We start from the raw sequence: 22,672 nt of genomic DNA, 5'->3' as shown, positions 1-22,672 counted from the left end.
TCATTTACAAGCAGGTGTTTCCACATAAACCACCAGTATCTGATCGGTGGAACTGTAATAAATCTTAAATGTCCACCTTAGTGATTTAAACATTTCTCAGTTCTAGATAAAAGTTCCATTAACAGCTGTTAGAGTGTTGATCGACAGACCGCTGGTTCAATATCTTGGATCTACAGTCATTAATGTGAGTAAACAGTTTTGGAGATTCTGTTTCTGATCTCCTCCAGGGCCTGTCGTCTCCACTCAGATCCATCAAATCGAGGAGTTTTATCATCATAAGAAAATGTTGCAACAATCAGAGATATGTATCCTTCCCGGCTGCGCTCCTTTTAATTCAAACCAGATGTTTTGCTCAATCCTGAAGGAACAGGATGAGCATTTCTCGCTTCATCATTGCCCATCAACCAGCCCGGTGCCGCAGGATAACTTTCTGAATTTGCATCTGTGTGAAATGATCTCAAAACTCGTTGCTTGGGGGTAAGGAAGGCAAAACAGGTATGTGCAGTCAGACAGGGCGAGCCGTCTTTCAGTTCATGGTATGGACGTCTTGAGCGTCAAACAATGAAGTTGCGAAAACACTGGGTTAGTTCAAAGTGCACGGTGATTGCAGCGTATCCTGTCAGGAAGGGCTGCAGGACAACCTTAAGACTCTGTTTGCGTTAAAGCAGAATTCCTCAAGCTGAAGTCTGCTGACATCAAGTTATGAAGAACTTAAATCTTTCTTTTACACTTTTCTGAGCCTGATTATTCATACTGAGTGGAGCACACACCTGCTACACACACCTGAGTCACAAATGGACACACCTTAGGGCAGCTCTGACAGTTGAGCGACCTCAGAGTGTAAAGTTCCACCGCCGTTCACTCATATGCTCAGTCAATTAGATAAGTCAGCCGCCTGAGCTTCAGCAATAAGTCATCGATGAAAGCCGACAAGACGGAGGTGAATGAGAGGACGTGCTGACCCCATCTCTAAACAGACCCAAAGGAGGTTCTGACACGACGGGTCCGATAAGGTCCTCTGACAGGAACACGAGCCCCCACCACACTGATGTAGAGCTGCTTGTGCGGCATTGTCTGGAATTGGATGTGCCACTTTTCCTCATTATCTCCATAGGTCTTTGAAAAAGGCTTACTGAGGAACTTTCCAGGAAATTTAAACAGGTTTTTGCAGAGATGAAAAGAAAAGAATAATTTCAACTTAGTGAATATAATAATGCTGAAAATAGGATAAAAACAATGCAGAATTGTTGGTTTCTGTGAAGTCAAACTCTTGCAAGATACTGTTCCACCTTTTTATTCTAAATAATCATGAAAATTATAACATTCTGAATATGTTTTGCCACTTTCGCAGCTTTTGTTTAATGGAAGTTGCAGTGATAGAATAGAGGGAGGCTGGTGAACTTCTATACCATGATATTGTAGAGAGTTATCACACATGCAGGAGGCTCTCTTTACAGCCCTAAACATCAGCAGTCCTTAAGTGAAAGAGTTCTTAAACAAGAGTTGATTCAGGAGTTGTGATTCTTTGGATGTTTGACTGACTGTTGAAGGCAGCTTTGAAACCGTCACTCAGATGCTGGCTCATTGTCCATCAGGCAGGAGGTGGGCAAGCGTATGACATCTTTGTCGCCCCTTCATTCTGCAGATGGAAAGTCACCTTGGTTGTAAAGTGCAGGAAAGGCCCGTTTGAATTCTAGTCACCTGCGCTCATATGGGGGGTTTGACCCGTATGCATGCTGCAGGTTTCTGGGTTGCCCGGGTCTGTGGACAGTCATCGACAGGAGAGACCTCTAAAGGGGGGTGCAGGTGCGTCCTGCAGTTCAACCACCTCAGGGGATACCATGATAATGGAACATTGTGGGTGTGGTCAGAGTATTGTGAAGTATTTGTAAGGTTTTTATTGTAAGTTACACATACAGCTGTCGTATTGTGTCCTTAGACCACACTATAGTCGTTGGTGAGATGTGAGTACTGACCCCTTTCTGGCAGCTCACAAATGTGCATGTCTGGGGTGTGCACGTGATAGGCAAGTGCCAATAGGACATCCACACAAACTACTCTCTGATTGTAAAAAGTCCTTATATTTATTGTGGATTTCCACTGGTCCATCTGTGGTGTGTCTCCCTTCAGTTTACATAGTCTCCTTTGCGTCTGTGGTGCCCCCCCCCGAGGGTGGTTTGTCCTGCCACCCTAGTGTCATCAACGTCCAAAACTTTAGCAGTCAGACTGAAAACTGAAACTGAGTTCTTGTTCTTGCTTGTTTTGTGTCATAAATGATGTCATGCTTTTGTACGTAGTTCCAAAATAAAAGCTTTTGTTTTCCATGGTGAAAATGGTCCATGATGTTAAGGTGTGTTATTGCATTGACATGTCGCCAAATAAATGTTATAGAGTTTTATTTTGAAAGTATAATGGAAGTTTTTATTTTGAAACCTGCATCTGTTTCCTATTTCTCCAGCTTTTTGCAACAAATCAATGCGTCGACAGACTGGAAATCCTGCGTTGCAGAGGGACAGACATCAGACGCAGATATGACGGAGGCAACGTAAACATTACAAATGGTCAATTAATGCATCTCCATTGCATTGACAAAAAAGTAGAACGTAGACGGACCAAAGGAAATCTGTCTCATAAGACAGACTGCACACAAGGAGCGAACACTCATCCTGTGAACAGCACTAATGGAGTCTCGGCAGAATCTGCAAAAACTGAAAAATCTGTACGACACACTTGCACATCACCTACTTCCTCTTACGTGTTATACTCATGTTCACTGCGACCAGTCGCCCGCAATATGACTAGGAAAAAATGTGCATAAACATCTTTCTCTCTACAGGTTTTTTTTAGCAGTCTAAATCCTTGATATTGCAACACATTCTCACTCCCAAGTCACAAAATGACGTTTAAGGACTGTCTGCATCACTGTTTTTACATTTCGGGTTTCCGCAACTCGTCATTTTTTGATGTGCTGGCTGTTCCCATGAAATCATGTGTCCCCAACCTCCGGGCTGCAAACCAGAACCGGTTCAGTACCACGATGCGTAGCGCATTGGTACCGGTACCCTATTTCCAACACAACACCAAACAAAAGACCAAACGTCAATATGTGAGAATGTGTTGGACATTATGTGCAGACCAGCTTTTGCCCATTTTTTTGCCCGCAGACACCCATATCCAAACGTAAGGAGTTGGGACTGAGACTCAACTTTAGGACAAGTTTTTTCATATCCATCCAAGAGCTTGAGGGAAATTTCCTTTTCAGTCAAAACAAAAATAATAAACTGCTAATTTTTTTATGCATAAGTTGTCATTAGTTTAAACATTTCATGTGATTTTGTTTCAGAAAATCTATGTGTTAAAGTATTTACACCTGTTTCACCTTAAGATGTTGAAGAGGACGTCCCTGCAGATGAGTTGTTGTATTTATAGCAGTGCAAATGATAAAATGTCAATAGAAAACTCGGGACTTCAAAATACTATCTATTTAATACTATTCATTAGGAAAGACTTGAAACCAAGTTAACCTTGGAGAATTTCAGAGAGGTAAACGTCTTTGTGAACATGATTCAAACCCAGCTGATCCAGCAGTTTATTGTCTCTGTGGGAATTTCACAAAGCCAAACAGGAAGTCCACTTTGACATAGTTTTAATTGTCTTCCTTATCAGATTTCCTTCATGCATTGAGAGCTTCTCGACTTTGTGTTTGTTTCGCCACAAAATCTTTTTCTGGTTGTCTGACTCAGTGGCTGCGGCCGTCTCAGAGGGGATGGGAATGCGCTTTATTTCCATTTGTTTCCATGACGACAATGAGGCCAAGAGGCACTGGCAGGAGGAAAGTTGGGGAGAAGAGGGCATGGTGGAGGTGGTGGTGGTGGGGGTGGGGTTAATCGGTGATGCCAAAACTCATGACTCACAGCGAGGAGAAAAGTAGATGTGGGAGGCAAGAAACTCAGGGCGAGCATTGGTGGAGAAGAAGCTGGAGGTGAAGCAGCGACTCCAGAAGATGAGAACGTCGGTGGAGATGCAGCGAAACGACCAGATTATCTCCTGATCCATGACGTACGATACTTCTTGAGTTTCTGTGTCAGCTGTGACTCATAGAAGACAACTAAATATCTCATCACTGGACAGCTATGCAGATAATAGATCAAACTCTGCACACTTTTGTTTTTTTTTTAACAAAAAAAACGCCCTCCAAACCGACGGCACAGTTCACCACTTCAGGAAACATATTTCTGCAGCAAAGAATTTGAGCCCTGAAGCAAAAGGGACTTAACTCTTCCAGAGCTGTTCTTCTATATGAGATGACTGTTCACATTGTGTTTTTTGGTGTTTTTAGCATGTTCTTGTGGGATTTCTTTAATGATGGCGGACATACATAAAGAAAATTAAGTTGAAATTTGAATTACGTGTATTTCTTTATTCATATTATTGTGAATCAGGAGCAGATGAGAAAGTGCTTTTTGAAAAAGATCATGTTTTTGATGTGGGCGGGTCCACTTCTCCGCCCCATTCTGATGCAATCACTTGCAGACAAATAGATCCATGAACGTCTTTGTTTTCCTCCACTGAGCTGGAACCTACTCCAATATTGCTCGCCCTTTTTTGTTGCATTGCTACTGATAATGCTAATGCTGTAAGCTAGCTGGAGAGCGAGTGAACAGAAGGCTCTCGGATTGCTCCACTCCAACCAATCTAAAACTCAGAGGTGAATTTCTAATGAACTCCTGCCGCTCTGCAGAAACTACATTCTATAAAACAACGCCGTTTTCGCTTTTGGATAAAAACTGTGCATTCATAATTAAAAGACCACTGGGAACGCTGTGAATATAGATCAAAAGATGATCAAAGTGGGTCTTTAAAACAAGAACAATAGTTTAGTAATTTTTTACATTTATTTAAAATTTTGTTTTCAATTTTACACAAGTCAAATTTCTGTCAAAAACTGTGGCAATGTTTTCTCTAACCTTCATAAAGGAAAAACTCAAGCAAAAACTCATGCAGTCAAATTCTGAAGCTGAAAAAAGCTGTTTTTGAATTATAAAATAATGTGGCTTCTATGTTTAAACAGCAGCACTGTGATCCAAAGAGATGTGGTTCTTGCAAATGCAACAGAGACGATGAAAGCCTCTTGGTTTGTGATGTTGTGAGATCCAGTTCACAACCTGCTTTGTTCTTGTTCAGGGTCATGGAGCAGGCACAGCTACTGAGGGCAGTCTAACGCCACACACAGACACACACTTACACTCACACCTGAGGGACAACTTAAAGTTACCAATTAACCTATGAAGCATGTTTTTAGACTGTGGGAGGAAACTAGAGTCTCCAAAAAAAAAAAAAAGGCATGTACATAGAAAACAATGAACTGAGATTTAAACTGTCACCGTCTCGCTGTGAGCTGAGAGTGCTAACAACTTTTGTTCTAAAAATCAATAACTCACATATTGATGTATTTTTGTTAAAAAATAGATGTGAATGGAAGCACAAAGGTTTAGATTAGATCACAAAAAAAACACAATGGAGATGACTCCGCCCACTAAAACCAACCACTGTGAAACCAAAACACACAAAAAAAACAAAAAAACACAACAGTCCTGTTGTAATGTCACTCAAAACAAATACCTTTTTTCCATTTGCTTTGTTGGATTAGAAGCAATGGATAGAAAAAGTTCTTATTTTTAATTATATGAATTTATTCTCAAACCATTGATGAAGTAAAATTTACAGAAAAATTCCTGAAACTCCCGGCTTTCATCTGCATCTCGTGTGTTTTTGTTGGTGTATCGGTGAGTTCTAGTGACGAAGGAGCTGATGAACCTGAAGACAAAGCTCTCCATTTACTGATGCTCCTACCCTCGTCTGTGTCATCATCCGAGATTCACAGCGCGGCTGGACACTCCCTGAGAGATAAGGAGAGGTCACCTGGGTGGAGTCTGGAGGAGAGCTGCAACACCTCCACAACAAGAGGTCATCTTAGGTGGCTTGGTCTCCTCCTCTGAATACATCCTGAACACTTCCCTGGGGAGGTGTTCCAGGCATTTCTCACCCGGGGAAGACCTAGGACTTGCTGGAGGGACCGTGTTTCTCATCCTGGGGGTTTCCCCGGCATAAATGAAGGAAGGCTCTGTGACGTGGGGGGTCTGAGCGTCTCTGCTGCTGCCCCGCGACCCCACCACGGATAAACGAGAAGATGCATAGATGTTTGGAGGTTAATTTCCCCACTCCACCAGATTCTTTGTCCATTTTATCTAGTTAAAATGTGTTAATCATTTTTGTAGTTAGAAAATAAAAGCTCATTCATTTTTAATTATTTCTTGTGGATATATTTTAAAAAGAAGGAAAACCCGCTCAGTCGGCTCAGTCATTCTGCTCTACCCCCACCTTCCTTAAAAAAATCCACACACAGGATAAGTCTACAACCATCACTGTAGTATTGTTGACCTTTGACCTCAGGAAGAGACCACCATATTGAATATTCAAAAAAACAAGAAAAAAGATTCACTTTTAGTATCTTCTATAAATTTAAACTGCTCTGAGGGTTTTGGATTCATCGCCTCTTTCCTCCTCAAGGCTACTTGGGAAAAAATATTGGAATTAGAAATTGTAGATTTTGAACAGTGTAAGTGCGACGAGCTCGCAAACGTGGCATTTTCCTGTAGTTCATACATTTTTTACTATAATATTATGAAAGTTGAATAGATAAAACCTTTGCTGAAGCTGAACGAAACGACAAACAATAAGACTGTTTTGGAAATGTGGGCGTGGTAAAAAAAAATTGATCATAAAATCTAAAACTAGCACTTATTCTACCATTACATCTATATTCTTGTTTCCAAAATAATGACAATGAATGCCAATTTAACTTGTCAACATTTTTTAAACTTGAAATAAAATCCTTAAAATTTAACCTTAAAAATATAGAAGAAAGAAAGAAATGTGGGTGTGATTAACAAAACCCTCTGTTGTCAAGGAAACCCAAAAGTTTACATTTGCAGGTACGTATAAAAATTGCATAAATATGTTTGTCACCCTAAGACAACCAAAAAATAAAATGGTTGCTATGGAGATAAAACTAGCGGAAAAGCTGCTATCTTGAAAAAAAAGTTTTTTGTTTTTTTTGTTTGTTTTGTTTTTTTTAAGGGGGTGGTGGGGGCAGATATCTCCTGCAGGCAATTTGAATTATTTAAGCTAAAACTTACCCAAAAACAGTAGAAATCTCCAATGGGAAAAACTTAAGGAATGATTTATTAAAGATTAAATAGATCTGCAATTGTTTTGTTTTTTTCTTTTATTTCTAAAAAAATCTACACACATTCTCACCATTTAGTTTTTTTCAGCTAAAACTTTCTGCTGTTTTTTTTAGTACAGAGATGAAAACAGGGATAAATAAATGATAGTGAGTAAAAAGATGCAGCCTGAAAGCCCACAAAGGGCAGCGTTTCAACCCCCACATGCTCCACACACCGCATACCTGACAAGTGAAGAGAAAGCACACCTGGAGAGCATTAAAAAATGAATGACTGTTGTCAAGAGGAGCAAACAGCCCTCACACCAGAGCGGCCCCTCCTCCAGCAGAAACTGTTTTAAAGTAAACAATTGTCACTCAAACTTGATCAGATCTTCAACACGCTGAGTCAGCTGAGGTGACTTTTATTTTTGTACCTGAGGAGAAACTCAGACGGAGCAAAGAACACCCTCCCATCACATTCCAAGTTATGCTAACTCAGAGCAGTTGCAAGGTTTTCCCTCCACCCACAGGGGAGGTGCTTCCACAAGCCCTCCCTGCAGCTTTAAAACTCCTCCGTCCGGTCGCCTCTGTCTACCCTCTCTGGTCTCTCCCCGGGTTGCCTGTCTGCCTGCGCTACCAAGTCGCTCTGACCAACCCAGAAAAGAAAAAACAACTTCAAGATGTCTTTCAGGTCCAATGTCACCTCCTTCAGGAGTTCTAGCGCCCCAAGAAACTTCAGCAGCAACTCCTATGCTGGACAAGGCGGTATCACCTCCCGCAAGACCTACAGTGTGAGGAGTTCCTATGGAGGAGCAGCCATGCCGGGCTATGGTGGGGCCGGAATCACCAGCAGCTCTGCCTACAGCGTGAGCTCTGCCATGGGGGGTTCTGGAGGTTTCGGCATGGGCATGGGCTTCGGTGGAGGCATCGCCCAGGCCCCCATCACCGCCGTCACCGTCAACAAGAGCCTGCTGGCCCCCCTGAACCTGGAGATTGACCCTAACATCCAAGTGGTCCGCACCCAAGAGAAGGAGCAGATCAAGACCCTCAACAACCGCTTCGCCTCCTTCATTGATAAGGTGAGTAGAGACGGATCTCCTGATCAGAGACGACGAGGTCACAGCTGTCACTCTGTTGTGCAACTCTGTAACTGCAAGCCATATGTTTGGCTTTTGTCCTCCAGAGCTGATTTCCTCATTTGTTCTGCACGCAGAAAGTTGATTTATTCCTCCCCCCTCTGCCTGCTTTCCCCCACCTCCTCAGCGTTTGGCTCTTTATCTTTTGGCTCCGTCAGCTTTTTTTTTTTTTCACAGTGATGAAAAACAGGCTGTAGAATGGAGAGAGTGAGAAAGACAAAGAGCAAAAGGGGAAAAAAAGTGAAGGGTGTGTTGGAGCTTGTGATATGGGTTACCTTGGGAATGGTTCCTCCCTCGCAGAAGGGGTGTGGCTCTTTCTGCTGCCCAGTCGGCCCCTCACTCCTTCTGAACACATGGATGAACACGAATGCTTACTGTCACCTTTAATGACACCGACTTTCTGCTTCTCCATGAAATCATCCCTGAAGCCCTTTCTCGCCATGAAACCCAGGTGAACCGCAGCCCTCATAGATCCGACTGCCGGGTTAATATTTAAAAAGGTCCTTGGGTTTCATGTTGGGTTCAGCGCCAGCTGACAGGCAGCATGTTGGCGCCCCTCCCTGCATAATGATTACGTTAAAATCAAGCATTCTTCAACACAAAGCAGATAAACTGTTTAGTGGCGGCACCAAAGTCACGTTATCATCTTTATTCACTCCACTTCAAAGGACGACTTCTCCAGGAAAACAAAAAAAATAGACCAACGTCCACAGAGTGGCTTATCTGCAGCCTCTATCTTGCTTTTACTGTTGGCAACTATGCAAACTTGTCACCCTTCACTTTCCAACCGATCCCACAAGGTTAAATATTTACCTTTTTGCATTTCCGTGGAGCTGCCACGCCCCCTTTTCTCCATGGCTGTGCAAAAACAGGAAGGCAAGCAGGAGAAGGGTTCACTCTATTCTTCCATCACTGCTTTTCCAGGCCTCTACCTCCTGTCAGGATGTATGTCTGCAACGCCGGCCTTCCTGAGGCCTCGCTGTGGAAAAACAGCCAAAAACACATCCCCTTGTATTTGATCATCTAACCCAGCGTTTGCTGCATTTTTGCAGGTCCGCTTCCTGGAGCAGCAGAACAAAATGCTGGAGACCAAATGGAGCCTGCTGCAGGAGCAGACCACCACGCGCTCCAACATCGACGCCATGTTCGAGGCGTACATCGCCAACCTGCGCAGACAGCTGGACGGGCTCGGCAACGAGAAGATGAAGCTGGAGGCCGACTTGCTCAACATGCAGGGCCTGGTGGAGGACTTCAAGAACAAGTGAGTATGGGGGAGGGAAACCCGATCGGACAGAGTCCTCCTCCCCACATCTGTCCACTTGGTTGCATCATCCAAACTTCAGGAAATGACAACATCGGGGAAACATGCGATAAACACCCCGCTGCACGGCTGAAGGTGAAAATCATTCTGGCTGTCAGCGAGGGCGTCCATGGAGGTTTGGGTGGGGGTGATGACTGCCACACCAGAGACGGGCGCAACCGCACGGCTCTTATTGTCTGAGGACAAACGCAGTGTATCAACTGTGGAGTTCCTGAGGGAGAAATATCTATGACACCTCCCACACTTGGCCTGGAGTCAACACTGACTGAAATGTCCAAGAGGAGATCAGGACTGTGAGGGTGGACTCTGTGCGCCACCTAGTGCTGCTTCAGTGCAACATATTTCTACAAAATCTCTTATTTTTTCTGCAGGTATGAAGAAGAGATCAACAAGCGCACAGAGTGTGAGAATGACTTTGTCCTCATCAAGAAAGTGAGAACTGTTGCTGTATAGCTTGTCTTTAGAGTCATAAGTGTGTTTGAAGTCAGAGGAAGTCAACGGGATGTTTCTTGTAGGACGTGGACGAGGCCTACATGAATAAGGTGGAGCTGGAGGCCAAGCTGGAGAGCCTGACAGATGAGATCAACTTCCTCCGGTCCATCTACGAGGAGGTACAGCTTTCTTTCATTCCTCACGTCGTCTCCAATTCTCTTGATTTATCACCTTAGCGAGCCCCTAATATCTGCGGCCTCCGAGCTCAACATCTGTCTCACATCTCGACTCCTCTCTCTGGAACTGCTTTCCTCCAGAAGAGGGCGTGGCTACGCTTTCTTCCCCGCCTCATCTTTTGTTCTGGTGAATCCTCAGGAACTGCGTGAGCTCCAGAGCCAGATCAAGGACACGTCTGTTGTTGTGGAGATGGACAACAGCCGCATCTTGGACATGGACGCCATCGTGGCTGAGGTCAAGGCTCAGTATGAAGACATCGCCAACCGCACCCGTTTGGAGGCAGAGTCCTGGTACAAGACCAAGGTGATGCTGGCTTTTCCACAGTCAGAGGTTTAGAGTTGTTTGTTACCCAGTTCCGTTTGTTAACTCCTGCTTTTGTTGACTTTTCTTAGTACGAGGAGATGCAGACATCTGCTAACAGATATGGAAATGATCTGAAAGCCACCAGGACGGAGATCGCAGACCTCAACCGCATGATCCAGAGACTGACATCAGAGATCGACGCTGTCAAAGGACAGGTATGGAAAAGGGTTTCTACAGCATGGAGCATCAGTCAGTTTGAGAAGCCTTAGTTATTTAAGATGACTGTTCTTCCCTAGCGCTCCAACCTGGAGGCCCAGATCGCAGAGGCAGAGGAGCGCGGTGAGCTGGCAGTGAAGGACGCCAAGTCCCGCATCAGGGACCTGGAAGAGGCCCTGCAGAGAGCCAAGCAGGACATGGCCCGCCAGATCAGAGAATACCAGGACCTGATGAATGTCAAGCTGGCTCTCGATATTGAGATCGCCACCTACAGGAAGCTGTTGGAGGGAGAGGAGGACAGGCTGGCGAACGGCATCAAGGCGGTCAACATTTCCCAACAAAGCAGTAAGTCAGAAACCCGAACTTCCACCTCCAGAGCTTTGCTTTTAGTTTTCTAACGCTGCCTTTGCTCCACAGCAAGTTACAGCGCTTTCCCCAAGGACACAATGAGGAGCAACTACTCCACCAGCTACTCCAGCAGCGGCTACGGTGGCAGCGGCTACGGCAGCGGCAGCGGCTACGGCAGCGGCAGCGGCTACGGCAGCAACAGCTTCAGCAGCGGCAGCGCCGGGGGCTACAGCACCACCACCCAGAGCAAGAAGAGCGTGGTCATCAAAACGATCGAGACCAAGGACGGCAGAGTTGTGTCTGAGTCCTCTGAGCTCATTCAGGATTGAGGTCCCAAGGTTTGCGGTGTAGCTACCTGCCTGCTACCATTTCCTCCGCCTTCCTGGTAGTTTTGTACTCACAGTTCACCCACCTCTACTTTTGTTATAAGCAATAAACACTGAAGTAAAAAGCTTGCCATCCGCTCCCAGAGAAAACACACGAAGCAATAATCCGAACACCACCAAAGACCTTAAAGGGACCAAAGACCTCATGTGATGCTCGACTGTCCGCACTAACAGTAGTGAGGTTGAACCCGGGCCGATTTGCAACAACGAATGAAAAACATTTGTAAGAACTACACTCCCACACAGTTTACGCAGCTGCATTCCCACACGTGAGGCGTCGCATCAGAGGAATGTGAATGTACTGAAACGGAGCTGAAGTGTCGGTCAACTAATGCCTTCAAATTGCCTGCTGCAGTAGGTAGTGCATGTTTTTCCTGTGCGTGTTCTGTAACTGAAACTGTTTGACCCCTTAGGAGGCCAACTTTGTCCGACTGTTGTCCTGAGGTGCTGTTTTTGCTACCAAACTGAATAAAAACGTGTTTACTGAAAGAAAACGTCTCACTTTTTTGACAAAAATAATGAACACGAGCTCAAGCTAATTTTTCCTAACCTTATGGAGGTGACCTATAACATTCATTTTATAAATATTTTAAAAAGTGTTGATCTAAAGTATGAACAGACAAACACATTGTTTAAAGACATGCTCCAATCACCTAATAATCTATTTTCAAAGCATTCCCAGTGGCCTCTGGATTATAATTATTGTCCTTTTTACTCAGTAACCAAAAAGCTGTGTTGTATTCTAGGAAATGGCTTCTGCAGAGAAGCAGGAGTTCATTAGAAATTTGTCTCGGAGTTATGGTACAGAGCAACCCCGCCCCCTCTTCCCATCCCAGTTGCTAGGAGCTTGGAGCAGAGTGACCAGCGTCTTTTCTACATCGCAAATAATGCTCCTAATTTACAACAACTTAAATCAAGAAATGATAGAAATTTAACTTTAGTCTTTATTTTCTTTACATTTGTCATTAGAAAAATGCCATGAGAACGTGTTGAAAACACTAAAAACAGAAGCAGACTTACCATTAGGCAAAGATTTTTTGGAGCTCTCATCACTTTAGGGGCCCTGAGATGAACACTTAGGTATGAAATAATTTACATGTCCAATATTATTTATTGTTATCATTAAAAACTCAAAATCACTGAAATGGCATAAAACTGCTCATGTGAAAGTGTTTTGTTCTTCCCCATCCCTCTGCAGGAACGGTAAATTCTAGAGGTGCAAGAAAATATCGATTCAGTGAAATATCACGATTCTTTATTTGGCGATACTTGTATGGATTTAAAATACTGCAAAGGCATCATTTAGTTAATTATTTATAAGCAAACATGTAGTTCTGTCTTACTTTTGTTTTCCACTTAAATATTTTCTAAATTACCAAAAGAAAAGCATCATGGACTTGTTCATGAGATACAGTTGCAGAGCTTCATGTACTGATCAGTAAATAACATGTATTTTACAATTTTACCTCTAATATTCAGATTAATTTTTAAGTCCTAATTTTTTTTTAAAACGTGGGAAATATTGTTTGGTACTGTATTGAGTTACATCAGGATACATATTGCTTCATAACACATGTATTGTGATACATATTGTATATTCAGTCAACATCAACAGCCAGTCAGCTATCAGAGAGACTATACATTGAGATTTTATTATAAAGCTGGTAAGATGAAGAGTATTTATCCAAGCAGCTGTGAAAAAGGGACAAGAGAAAGCAAAAAATGTGTTGCCACATTTTCAAAAGTGAAGGAAGACAAAACAGGAAAAGAAGAACAGCTTTAAAGGAACTCAAAAAGAAGATAAAGAAGGTCAAGAATAAAAAAGAGGACAGAGAATTAGAAGAAAGTCAAAGTGAGGGACAGATAACGGTCCTTTTGAGAACATTTCTTTCTTTATTCTTTTTGATTGACGCCCCTCCATAGTTTATTGTTTTGTTCCATCATTCAAGATTTTTTGTTTCTTTGATTTTCTTTTGTAAAACCTGCCAAATCGAATAAAATACAAGAATTGAACTTATTAGAACGTGAGAGGGTAACAAATTAGTACATTCTAAGTAGAAATATTAAAAATGAAATGCATTTGTTTAACATTTAAATGTTATCTCACTTTTTAAATGAGTATCAAATCATTTAGAATTGTTGATATTGATGCTGTCTATAACTGAATTTCTGAAGAAGTTTTTTGACAGATGTTTTACCCAATAGTTAAGGATAATAAAAGACAAACACAACTGCTGCAGAGGGCCCCTTTTGTTAGCCTGAGACTTCCAAGTGTACTGTACTGAATACATGATTTTAAATTTGGTAAAAGCTCTTCTATAATATATTATGTATTTTGAAAATGAAGAAAAAAGTTCTAATTATTATAAACGCCAAACCTTTTCACTCGTGTCAAGCCACAGGGTCAACTGAGGGGAAAAAAAAGGAAATCCTGACGCTCAGTATTCAAACCAGGAAATGCAGTCAAATTTAGGTTGAATCTGTCATGCCTGACTGTTTAGTGAGAGAAGCAGAACTTTGAGATAATAAGTAAATTATTGCCAATTTTCATTTCTCATCTCACTGAAATAACCAAAGGTTTCAGTAGAAATTTACCTGAAATCTGATTCCAAACTGTTTTTCTGTTTCCAGTCAGTCAGTCATCTATTTGGAATTTTTTTTTTTTTTTGAGTAAATAAAAAAAATCTTTTTTTTTCTGTGGTAGTTTAAAATGTAACTATAGTCTTGTTTCATTGTAATTTATAAAAGAACTAGAAAGAAATAAAAAAAATTAAGTACTTTTAATCTTTTTCAAAACAGTGGAAAATAGTGAAACACCTTTGAGAAGACTGTTGACCAACAAAAATAAATAGAGAAGACTGAGACAAATAATAGAATCGGATAAAGTCCAACAAATTCCCGACAAACTCTTAAAAGGGAGCTAAATAAAAACTGTACAAACATTATACAGGCCTGACATCTAGTGGATAAGTGAAGTACTACTTAATTCTAAAAGTTTTTTTTTTCTGAGATGTCCTCAAAACTCTGAGATAAATGAAGGCTGAACAAGCAAATTTTTCCCATCTGCTTTACTTTAAATGTAATGCTAGTAAAAAAAAGCTGTAAAACAATTAACATAATAATTTAAAACAAAAATCCTCCAAACAATCAAGTTTTAATCAACAGTTGATGGAAATTTGATTTATTAAAGTGCATAATGCAAAGTGTTTATGATGCATTTAGTGCTGCAAAACTTTAAAATCTACATTCTGTTTGTTTGGATGAGCTAAATTAAGCTTTAAATATCCCTATTTAAACCAGTAATTATCCTACAGGAAGCAAAAGTTTAACCACTGGAGCTTCACAAACTGAATCAACATCTGCTTTGTATCAGTCAAGTTTTCAATCATTTTCAGCCAAAGTAAGTGATGTCAGTCTCTCTGTCTTGAGTGATTCAACAAAACAAAAGCAGATTAGATTATTCTGTTTTAGAGGGAAAAGAAATCCCCTCTGACTTGTGGTCGTTGACATCCAACAATGACCCAGAAATGAAGCTGAAACCACTGATTCAGGGTCAGTTTGTCCTTTTTTAAGCGCTGCTGTCTTTACATGAGGAACAGAGGGACGTCAAACATTTGTAAAACTTAATCTTTGGAGCATTTGAATTTAAATGTAAAAAATGTAGAAAACCTTTTGGGCCAGCACCACCCATTCCTAACAAGAACATCAGGAACTTCAACCCGCGCTGAACCTTGAGAGAATGCAGGCTGTAAGCTTGCATCATTGTTTGTGTGCCAGCACATTGTGTCACCATCATTATTGTGTTGCTTCAGATGGAAACTGTGCAAATATCTGCACACAAAGCAAAGACGATGGTTCTTCTAATTCAGGAGTCTGCAACCTGCAACTCCAGATCCACATGTTCTCCTTTATCTCTCCATGGCGGTTCCTTGGACAAACAAAAAATAAGTCATGGAGACTGCTGATCCAGCCATGTCGACCATCAGAGTCAGCAGCTCCTGCTAAAGGCTGCTTAACTAAAACTAACTAAAGAAAACAAATAAACAAAACTAAGACTACCAAGGTCCAACCCCACATGAAAATAACAAAACCCAGCAGAGTAAGACTGCTGAGGACAAAGAGGAAAAAGAACAAAAAATAAAATAAAAATAAAATAAAATAGCATTTTTTAAAGTAAGCATTACTTAATTAGCATTTGTTTAATTTAGATTAGTTAAATGTATAAACTGATGTCTGAGGTTCACATAGATGATAAACTATGTAGGTTTTTACATCCTGTTGACCTGAAGACGTCTTGTTTGATCAACTCTACCTCCAGAATCAACAGATTTAATATGGAAAGAAAACTTTGTTAAAAAGTTTGATCATTTATGAGTTAAAAGCACATATTATCTTATGCTGCACAACATTGGTTAACAGCTACCCTGAGCTGCACTGAGATGATACTGTTTGGCAAAGAGCATCTTTTATTTTTGAAAATATTTTCTTAAAATCACATTTTGAGAGATTCTAGATTCTTTTCTTATTTTTGCTTCTGTTCGTGCTAAAAAATAGACATAATTCCTATTTATTTAAAAGAAGGTCATGAATCTGAATCCAAATTTCTTAAAGGCTAAAATAAGACTGTGGCTCCTTCTAGGTTTTGATCAGTAGAAAACAAGTCCAAACGGCTCTTTTATTGTTAATTGCTGACCCCTGTTCTGAATGAACCAAGAAAACAAATCTCCTCTGAGTGTTCACTAACTTACCACCAGGGGGGAACATCTGCTCACCTCACTGCTGAATGGAGTATGATAACAAAACCATAGTATTATAGGTACATTGTAAAGTGTATGAGGCATTTTTTTACTATTTAACAGCAAATTTCCAACAAGAATCAGTATTTTCCTATTATAAAGTTTTTTTCCCCTTTTTTCCTTACTTAAAAAAAAAAAAATCAGACTAAGTTATAATTTTTCAAGAAAACGAACCCCACCCCTATCCTGTGGTTAATGAAATACCAAACATGGAGGGGTGACTGACAGGTTAGCCTCGCAGCAGCTCTGCTGCACAAAACAGAACAGGAAAAAATAGAAACTCACAACGAAGAAAATATAAAGGATAAAAAGTAATTTTTGAGGCTTTTGGTTCAGAAAAACTTGTTAAGATTTGCCTGCACAGATGAACAGGGATCAGTGCATAGTGTGTGTGTGTGTGTGTGTAGGTGTGGGTCTGTGTGATATGTTGTTAGACAAGCAGAACCAATTTAAAGCTAAAGAGGTTGATTTTTTTTCTTGTATTTATTTTCACAGCTTGGTACACAAATAAAGTGCAACAGTATAAATGTTCGTGAAAGTCGGACCAGTAGAACTTTTCTCTATTTTTTTCCCTGTAGCTGTTAAAAATCTCACGTCTGCGTCTCTTTTAGCTGTCTGTGTGAGGGGCAGAGTCACCAGCAGCAGGATCAGCTGCATGTTGACAAGAGTAAAAGTAACGCAACCCAAATTCTCCAAAACTTTAAAAAATGTTTTTACTTTTACTGCATGTTTATTAGTAGACTAACAAGATGGATTTAACTCTTTAACACCAGAAGTTTAGCTCCAGTGTTCACGTTCTTTTGACTAATGTAACTCTTCAACTCTTCAACATATTTAACGTAATGCCAGCAGATTCATGTATGTATATGCATCCAGATGTGCAGCCCTTTACAGTGGTGAAGTGTTTACGCAATCAGTGGAAATCAGTTGCCTGGTTATGCAACAATTTACAGTGTTGCATAACAACATGAAACAAATTACGGTATATATCAAAGAGCGTGTGTTATTTAAGTGTAAAATGGTTAAAAGCTCGTTAAATTCTAGTGGGTACGTGGAAAACCCTCCTACTGGTGTAGAGGATGAAAACATTTTCTATAGGGCTGGAGGAGGGCAGAGGTCAGAAAGCGGCAAATAAGAGTGGGCCGGCATACACAATAGAGGGGCGAAGCCAATAATTTGAGGGGCTCAAGATTCCACTTGAAATTTGATATTGCATTTTGCTATTTTTGCTATTAGCTTTTTGCAGCAGAGGCTGGCGCTGCAAACAGCCCTGAGCTACTTCCTGTGGCTCACCTGACTCACGTCTGTGAGCTGCGGCTCAAATCTCGTGGGTTGCGACCAAATCTTGTGAGTTTCTCTTTATAAAATGAGCGGATATGCGGCAGGAGTAGCTCTGAGTGCTGACTTCTGCCGTGAGCCAGACTTTGGATCGCAGCTGTCATTCTGTGGGTGTCCCTTCCCTGGAGTGGAATCATTGAGCGAGGCGACCCCAGAAGTTTAAACTCAGAGTCATAAGATTTTATTAAGCTCTGTGATTAAAAAAGAAAGAAAAAAAAGGGCGGGAGTTGTGGGTTGTTGAAATCCCTGGGATTTGAGTTGCGACCAACAAGATTTAAGTTGCAACCCACGAGATTTGAGTCACAACTAACGAGATTCCAGTCGCGACCCACGAGAATTGAGTTGTGACCCACAAGACTTGGTCGCGACCTACGAGATTTAAGTCGTGACCCATGAGATTTGGTCCCAATCCACGAGATTTGGTAGTGACCCACAAGACTTGGTCGGAACCAATGAGATTTGAGTTGTGACCAATGAGAATTGCTAGCATTCCACAAGATTTGAGTCGTTACCCACGAGAATTTGTCACAACTTACGACATTTAAGTTGGAACCAACAAGACTTGAGTTGTGACCCACAAGTTTTGAGTTGTGACCCACAAGAATTGGTTGCAATTCAAGAGATTTGAGTCGTGACTCACAAGACTTGATCGCGACCCGCGAGATCTGGTCGCGATCTATGAGATTTGGTCCACGAGAGTTGGTAGTGATCCACAAGACTTGGTCGGGACCCACGAGATTTGAGTCACAACCTTTGAGATTTGATCTCAATTCACGAGATTTAAGTTGCAACCAACAAGACTTGAGTTGTGACCCACAAGTTTTGAGTTGTGACCCACAAGAATTAGTTGCAATTCAAGAGATTTGAGTCGTGACTCACAAGACTTGGTCGCGACCCACGACATTTGAGTTGTGTCCTACGAGATTTGAGTTCTGTCCCACGAAACTTGGTCATGACCCACGAGAATTGAGTCGTGTCCCACGAGACTTGGTTGTGACCTACGATATTTAGTTGCAACTCATGAGATTTGAGTCGTGAGCCACAAGTTTTGAGTTGTGACCCACAAGAGTTGGTTGTGATCCACGAGATTTGAGTTGAGACCCACAAGACTTGGTCACGACCCGCGAGATTTGGTCGCAACCTATGAGATTTGGTCCACGAGAGTTGGTAGTGATCCACAAGACTTGGTTGGGACCCACGAGATTTGAGTCACAACCTTTGAGATTTGATCTCAATTCACGAGATTTAAGTTGCAACCAACAAGACTTGAGTTGTGACCCACAGGTTTTGAGTTGTGACCCACAAGAATTGGTTGCAATTCAAGAGATTTGAGTCATGACTCACAAGACTTGGTCGCAACCCACGACATTTGAGTTGTGACCCACGAAATTTGAGTTGTGACCCACGAAATTTGAGTTGTGTCCCACGAGACTTGGTTGTGTTTCATGACATTTGAGTTGTGACCCAAAAGACTTGTTCATCACCCACGAGACTTGGTCACGATCCACAAGATTCGAGTTAGGTGAGCCACCAGAAATAGGTTTGTAGCTGTCTGCAGCGCCTGCTATCTCTCACTTTTTGTTTGGGGGGGTGGATGCCCCCCTAGCTCCTCTGAAGCTCCGCCCCTGGATGACAGAAGTTATGGAGCCAAAATTTTTACATGAAAAATAAAAAAATCACTGGTTGAATGAGTATTAACATTACATTTAGTTCAAACATCAATTTTTGAGTCATGGTTTTGAGTCAGATTGAGATATGATTTGTGTTCAAAACAAAACAAGAGAGAGTAAGGATGAAGAAAAACCTTTTAAAATATTTAGAATTTAGTACAACACAAGTGTTTGACACTTTTAACATAAACATGCAAACAAATTCCATAGAAATGCAACAATTCATTTTCCATTGTGTTCGGTTTAATGGTGTCACTTGAGGAGTTGATTGCGGTGCATGAATGGAAGAACATTGTCCAGCCCATCAGCACAGAAACACCTAAATTCACCTGGTGAACATAATCCTCCTGCATATCCAGTTCCTGACAAAAGTTCATTGATGAATTCCACAGCAATGGTCGATGTTTCAGGGATACAGATGATTTAATGAAGTTTCATTGACATGAAAGTTTATTTTAATTAAAATATTTTAAACTTTAATAAACTATCAGCTTCTGTGACTTTGAGTTGTTGCTATTTTGGTGCAAAATTTAAGTAAATGCTGCCTTACAGCGATTTTCCATCACTGGACACAATAAGGAGAAAAAATGTCTGTAGATGTCTCTCCCAAAGGTCAGAGGTCACACTTCAGCTTATCAGAAATGATCACTTGGAGATTTCTGTCGATGGTGTGGCTTACATGTGACGACCATAAGGGGCATTTATCTTGATTTCATTTTGCAGCCGGGTCGATGAAGTCCAAGTGAAGAAAGAGACTCCCTCCAATTCTTTGCTGAGTTTTTCATTCTGACTTAATAAACACATTTATGAAAGCTCGCCCCGGTCCTCTCTGCGCTGCCTTTAGGCAAAGCTTGTTTTAACCAGTGCCAGAAGAAAGCAAGTTCAGACAGAGCATCAGCGTAACTCACAAAGTATGACGCCGATCAGACTTGAAAGCAGGAGAGTGGCTCCTAAAGTAACCACCGCAGAAGCTTCCCTTCTTGTCGGGGCCTGTCTTTGAAGAAGGCGAAGTGCATGCAAAACCTGACAAATCTGTGAAAATGTCAGAGGAGCGGCAAATGTCAATGAACCACACGACCGATTCCGCAGACAGCTTTCATCTTCTTTTCCTATTTCAGGTGAAAATTTGATTGTCTGAGCATGTATAGTGCTGGTGCAGGTTTGCAGGGGTGGAGACGGCGTTTATTTATCCCTTTAGACCTTTGTCCTTTCACTCACGCAGGGGGGAGGTTAAGTACATGCTAGCACCAGCTTGTAGTACTACCCATGAGTAACTGTTCCAGTAATAGTGTCTGGCTTCAACATGTCACTCCCACCTCATGATAGTGTCGCTTCAAAGATAACATGACTACCTGCCAGGTAAACAGTCAAACAAAAAAAGAAAAATCAACAGACAGAAGTGTTTTAGGCACAATATAAACATTTAATATGCTAATTTTTTTACCTGAACAGGATGAGCTATTCAGACTCTTTCATCACCAAATCCCATTTGGACTTCATCAAACAGGTGGATGTTGATCTAGCGCTTAGTGATAAGAAATGTGTCTTTCCTCTGGGCTTTGTGTAAACCGAGTCTTTAGGGAAAGCTCAAGGTTTTGGAAAGTGTTTGTTCAACGCTCAGTCTGACAACTCATGCAATCTTTTACTGGTTTTATTTGTTTGGACATTTAAAAATCTAAACCTAGGCCACTTGTGCCTGGATAAAACATAATTCCACTTAGAACGAACAGTATTAAATAATAATAGGTAAATCTGATTGGCTGTTATGCCCACAAACATTATGGGTTTGAGAGCTACAGTTCTGTCAAATCCAACAATGTGAAGATGAAACTTCACTTGCAGTGATCTCAGACTTGTTTGTCCTGAGCGCTGTGAAAGTTCAGCTCTAGTCACACCAGTCCAGGTGCTGCAGGTTTTTGGGTAGCCGATTCAAGGTGCATCTAAAGGGGAGTGCAGGAGTGTATCGTGAAGCATTTATAAGGCTAATTCAAGCTGCAGGCACTTCTGATGATGAGGTCATGAGTGTTGTTACCCTGACATCCCTCTGTGAGCGTTATTGAGGCATTAGTCACCACTTCCCCTTTGGCTGGATGCGGGCCGCCTGCAGGGAAAAAATTATCAAACCTGTACGGGGCACGTGAGGACGCATTCATCATGTTAACATTATACTGGCTTGCAGATTTTGAGGAGGTGGGAGTGTTAAAATCTATATGATAAGACTGCATCTCGCCTGCTTTACCCTTGTGTGTTGTTTAAGTCACAGCTGCCCTAACGCAGCTGTCGGCTGCTGAAAAATGTTGGGTAAACCTCTACGGTCACAAAGGTGACCCAGAGGGTCGTGTCATGCTGCCACTACAAACAATTTACGCATTGCCCATGCCCATGTTACTTCAGTCTTTGTAATATATGCATGAATATGCCGTATCAGCAGGTCGACCTAAAACTGGTGCGGACCAGAAGAATCCGATGGGTTAATTGTGAAAACTGTCTTGTAAAAGACCACAACTTTTCTCACCTTGTGACACGTATGCCCAGTCTTCATATGTGCAAATTGCATGTGGCAACAGGAAGCTGTAGTTCAGTGTGTGCAATTGTAGACCACTTGGTGACCTTGTAGAGCCAAAATGTTGGTATAATTTTTTTTACGGGCATGATGCAGGCGACAGGTTGCAGTGAAGAATTACACAACACATAAGTGTACATAAGGATGAAGTAGGTGAGATGCATGAGATGCAGGCGTGTGATAAGTGATAAATGTGATAAATGATATGTGTAGCCTGACTGTTAGAAATGAGAAAATTAGTCAATCAGAGCATAGTTTGTGTGGACATCCTACAGGCATCCTATGAGCATACACATGCAACATTTGTGTCCCGTCAGTAAGGGGTCAGTACTCACTCTGTACAAATGAGAGCACCACACGCAGGATTCATCCTTATGTCCAACTTCTGTTAGCCATCAGAACACTTCCCAAAGACTAACCACAAACTAGTGCTGTGAATCAATTCAAAAATTAATCAGATTAATGACACTTTTGGAGGATTAATCACCATTAATTAAAATATTTTATAAGTAAATTTTGCATAAGCTTTGAAGAAAAAAGGCCAGAGAGAAATTCGATTTTTTTTTCCTTCATTTTTATTATCTGATTTGTAAAGAGAAGAAAGTACTAAAAATCAGTTGAATATTTATTTCTTTTATAAGTGACCATGGTATAAATGGGATACTGCCCAATGAAGTGTGTGTTATTAGAAATGAACG

At 41.5% G+C, this 22,672-nt stretch overlaps 1 protein-coding gene across 1 annotated transcript; it reads left to right on the top strand.

Moving 5' to 3' along the window:
* The first annotated feature begins 7,809 nt into the window (after nt 1-7,809).
* Nucleotides 7,810-12,101, top strand: krt8 (keratin 8). The gene is made up of 8 exons (XM_024293859.2): nt 7,810-8,307; nt 9,417-9,625; nt 10,057-10,117; nt 10,201-10,296; nt 10,493-10,657; nt 10,747-10,872; nt 10,954-11,218; nt 11,291-12,101. The coding sequence occupies exons 1-8, from the start codon at nt 7,909-7,911 to the stop codon at nt 11,548-11,550; spliced, it is 1,581 nt and encodes a 526-aa protein (XP_024149627.1). The 5' UTR covers nt 7,810-7,908; the 3' UTR covers nt 11,551-12,101.
* The last annotated feature ends 10,571 nt before the right edge of the window (nt 12,102-22,672 follow it).

Source organism: Oryzias melastigma, linkage group LG7, assembly GCF_002922805.2.
Source record: "Oryzias melastigma strain HK-1 linkage group LG7, ASM292280v2, whole genome shotgun sequence".
NCBI classification, from domain to species: domain Eukaryota; kingdom Metazoa; phylum Chordata; class Actinopteri; order Beloniformes; family Adrianichthyidae; genus Oryzias; species Oryzias melastigma.
Note: the sequence above shows the minus strand (reverse complement) of the source record. Positions and strands in the feature narration are given on the sequence as shown.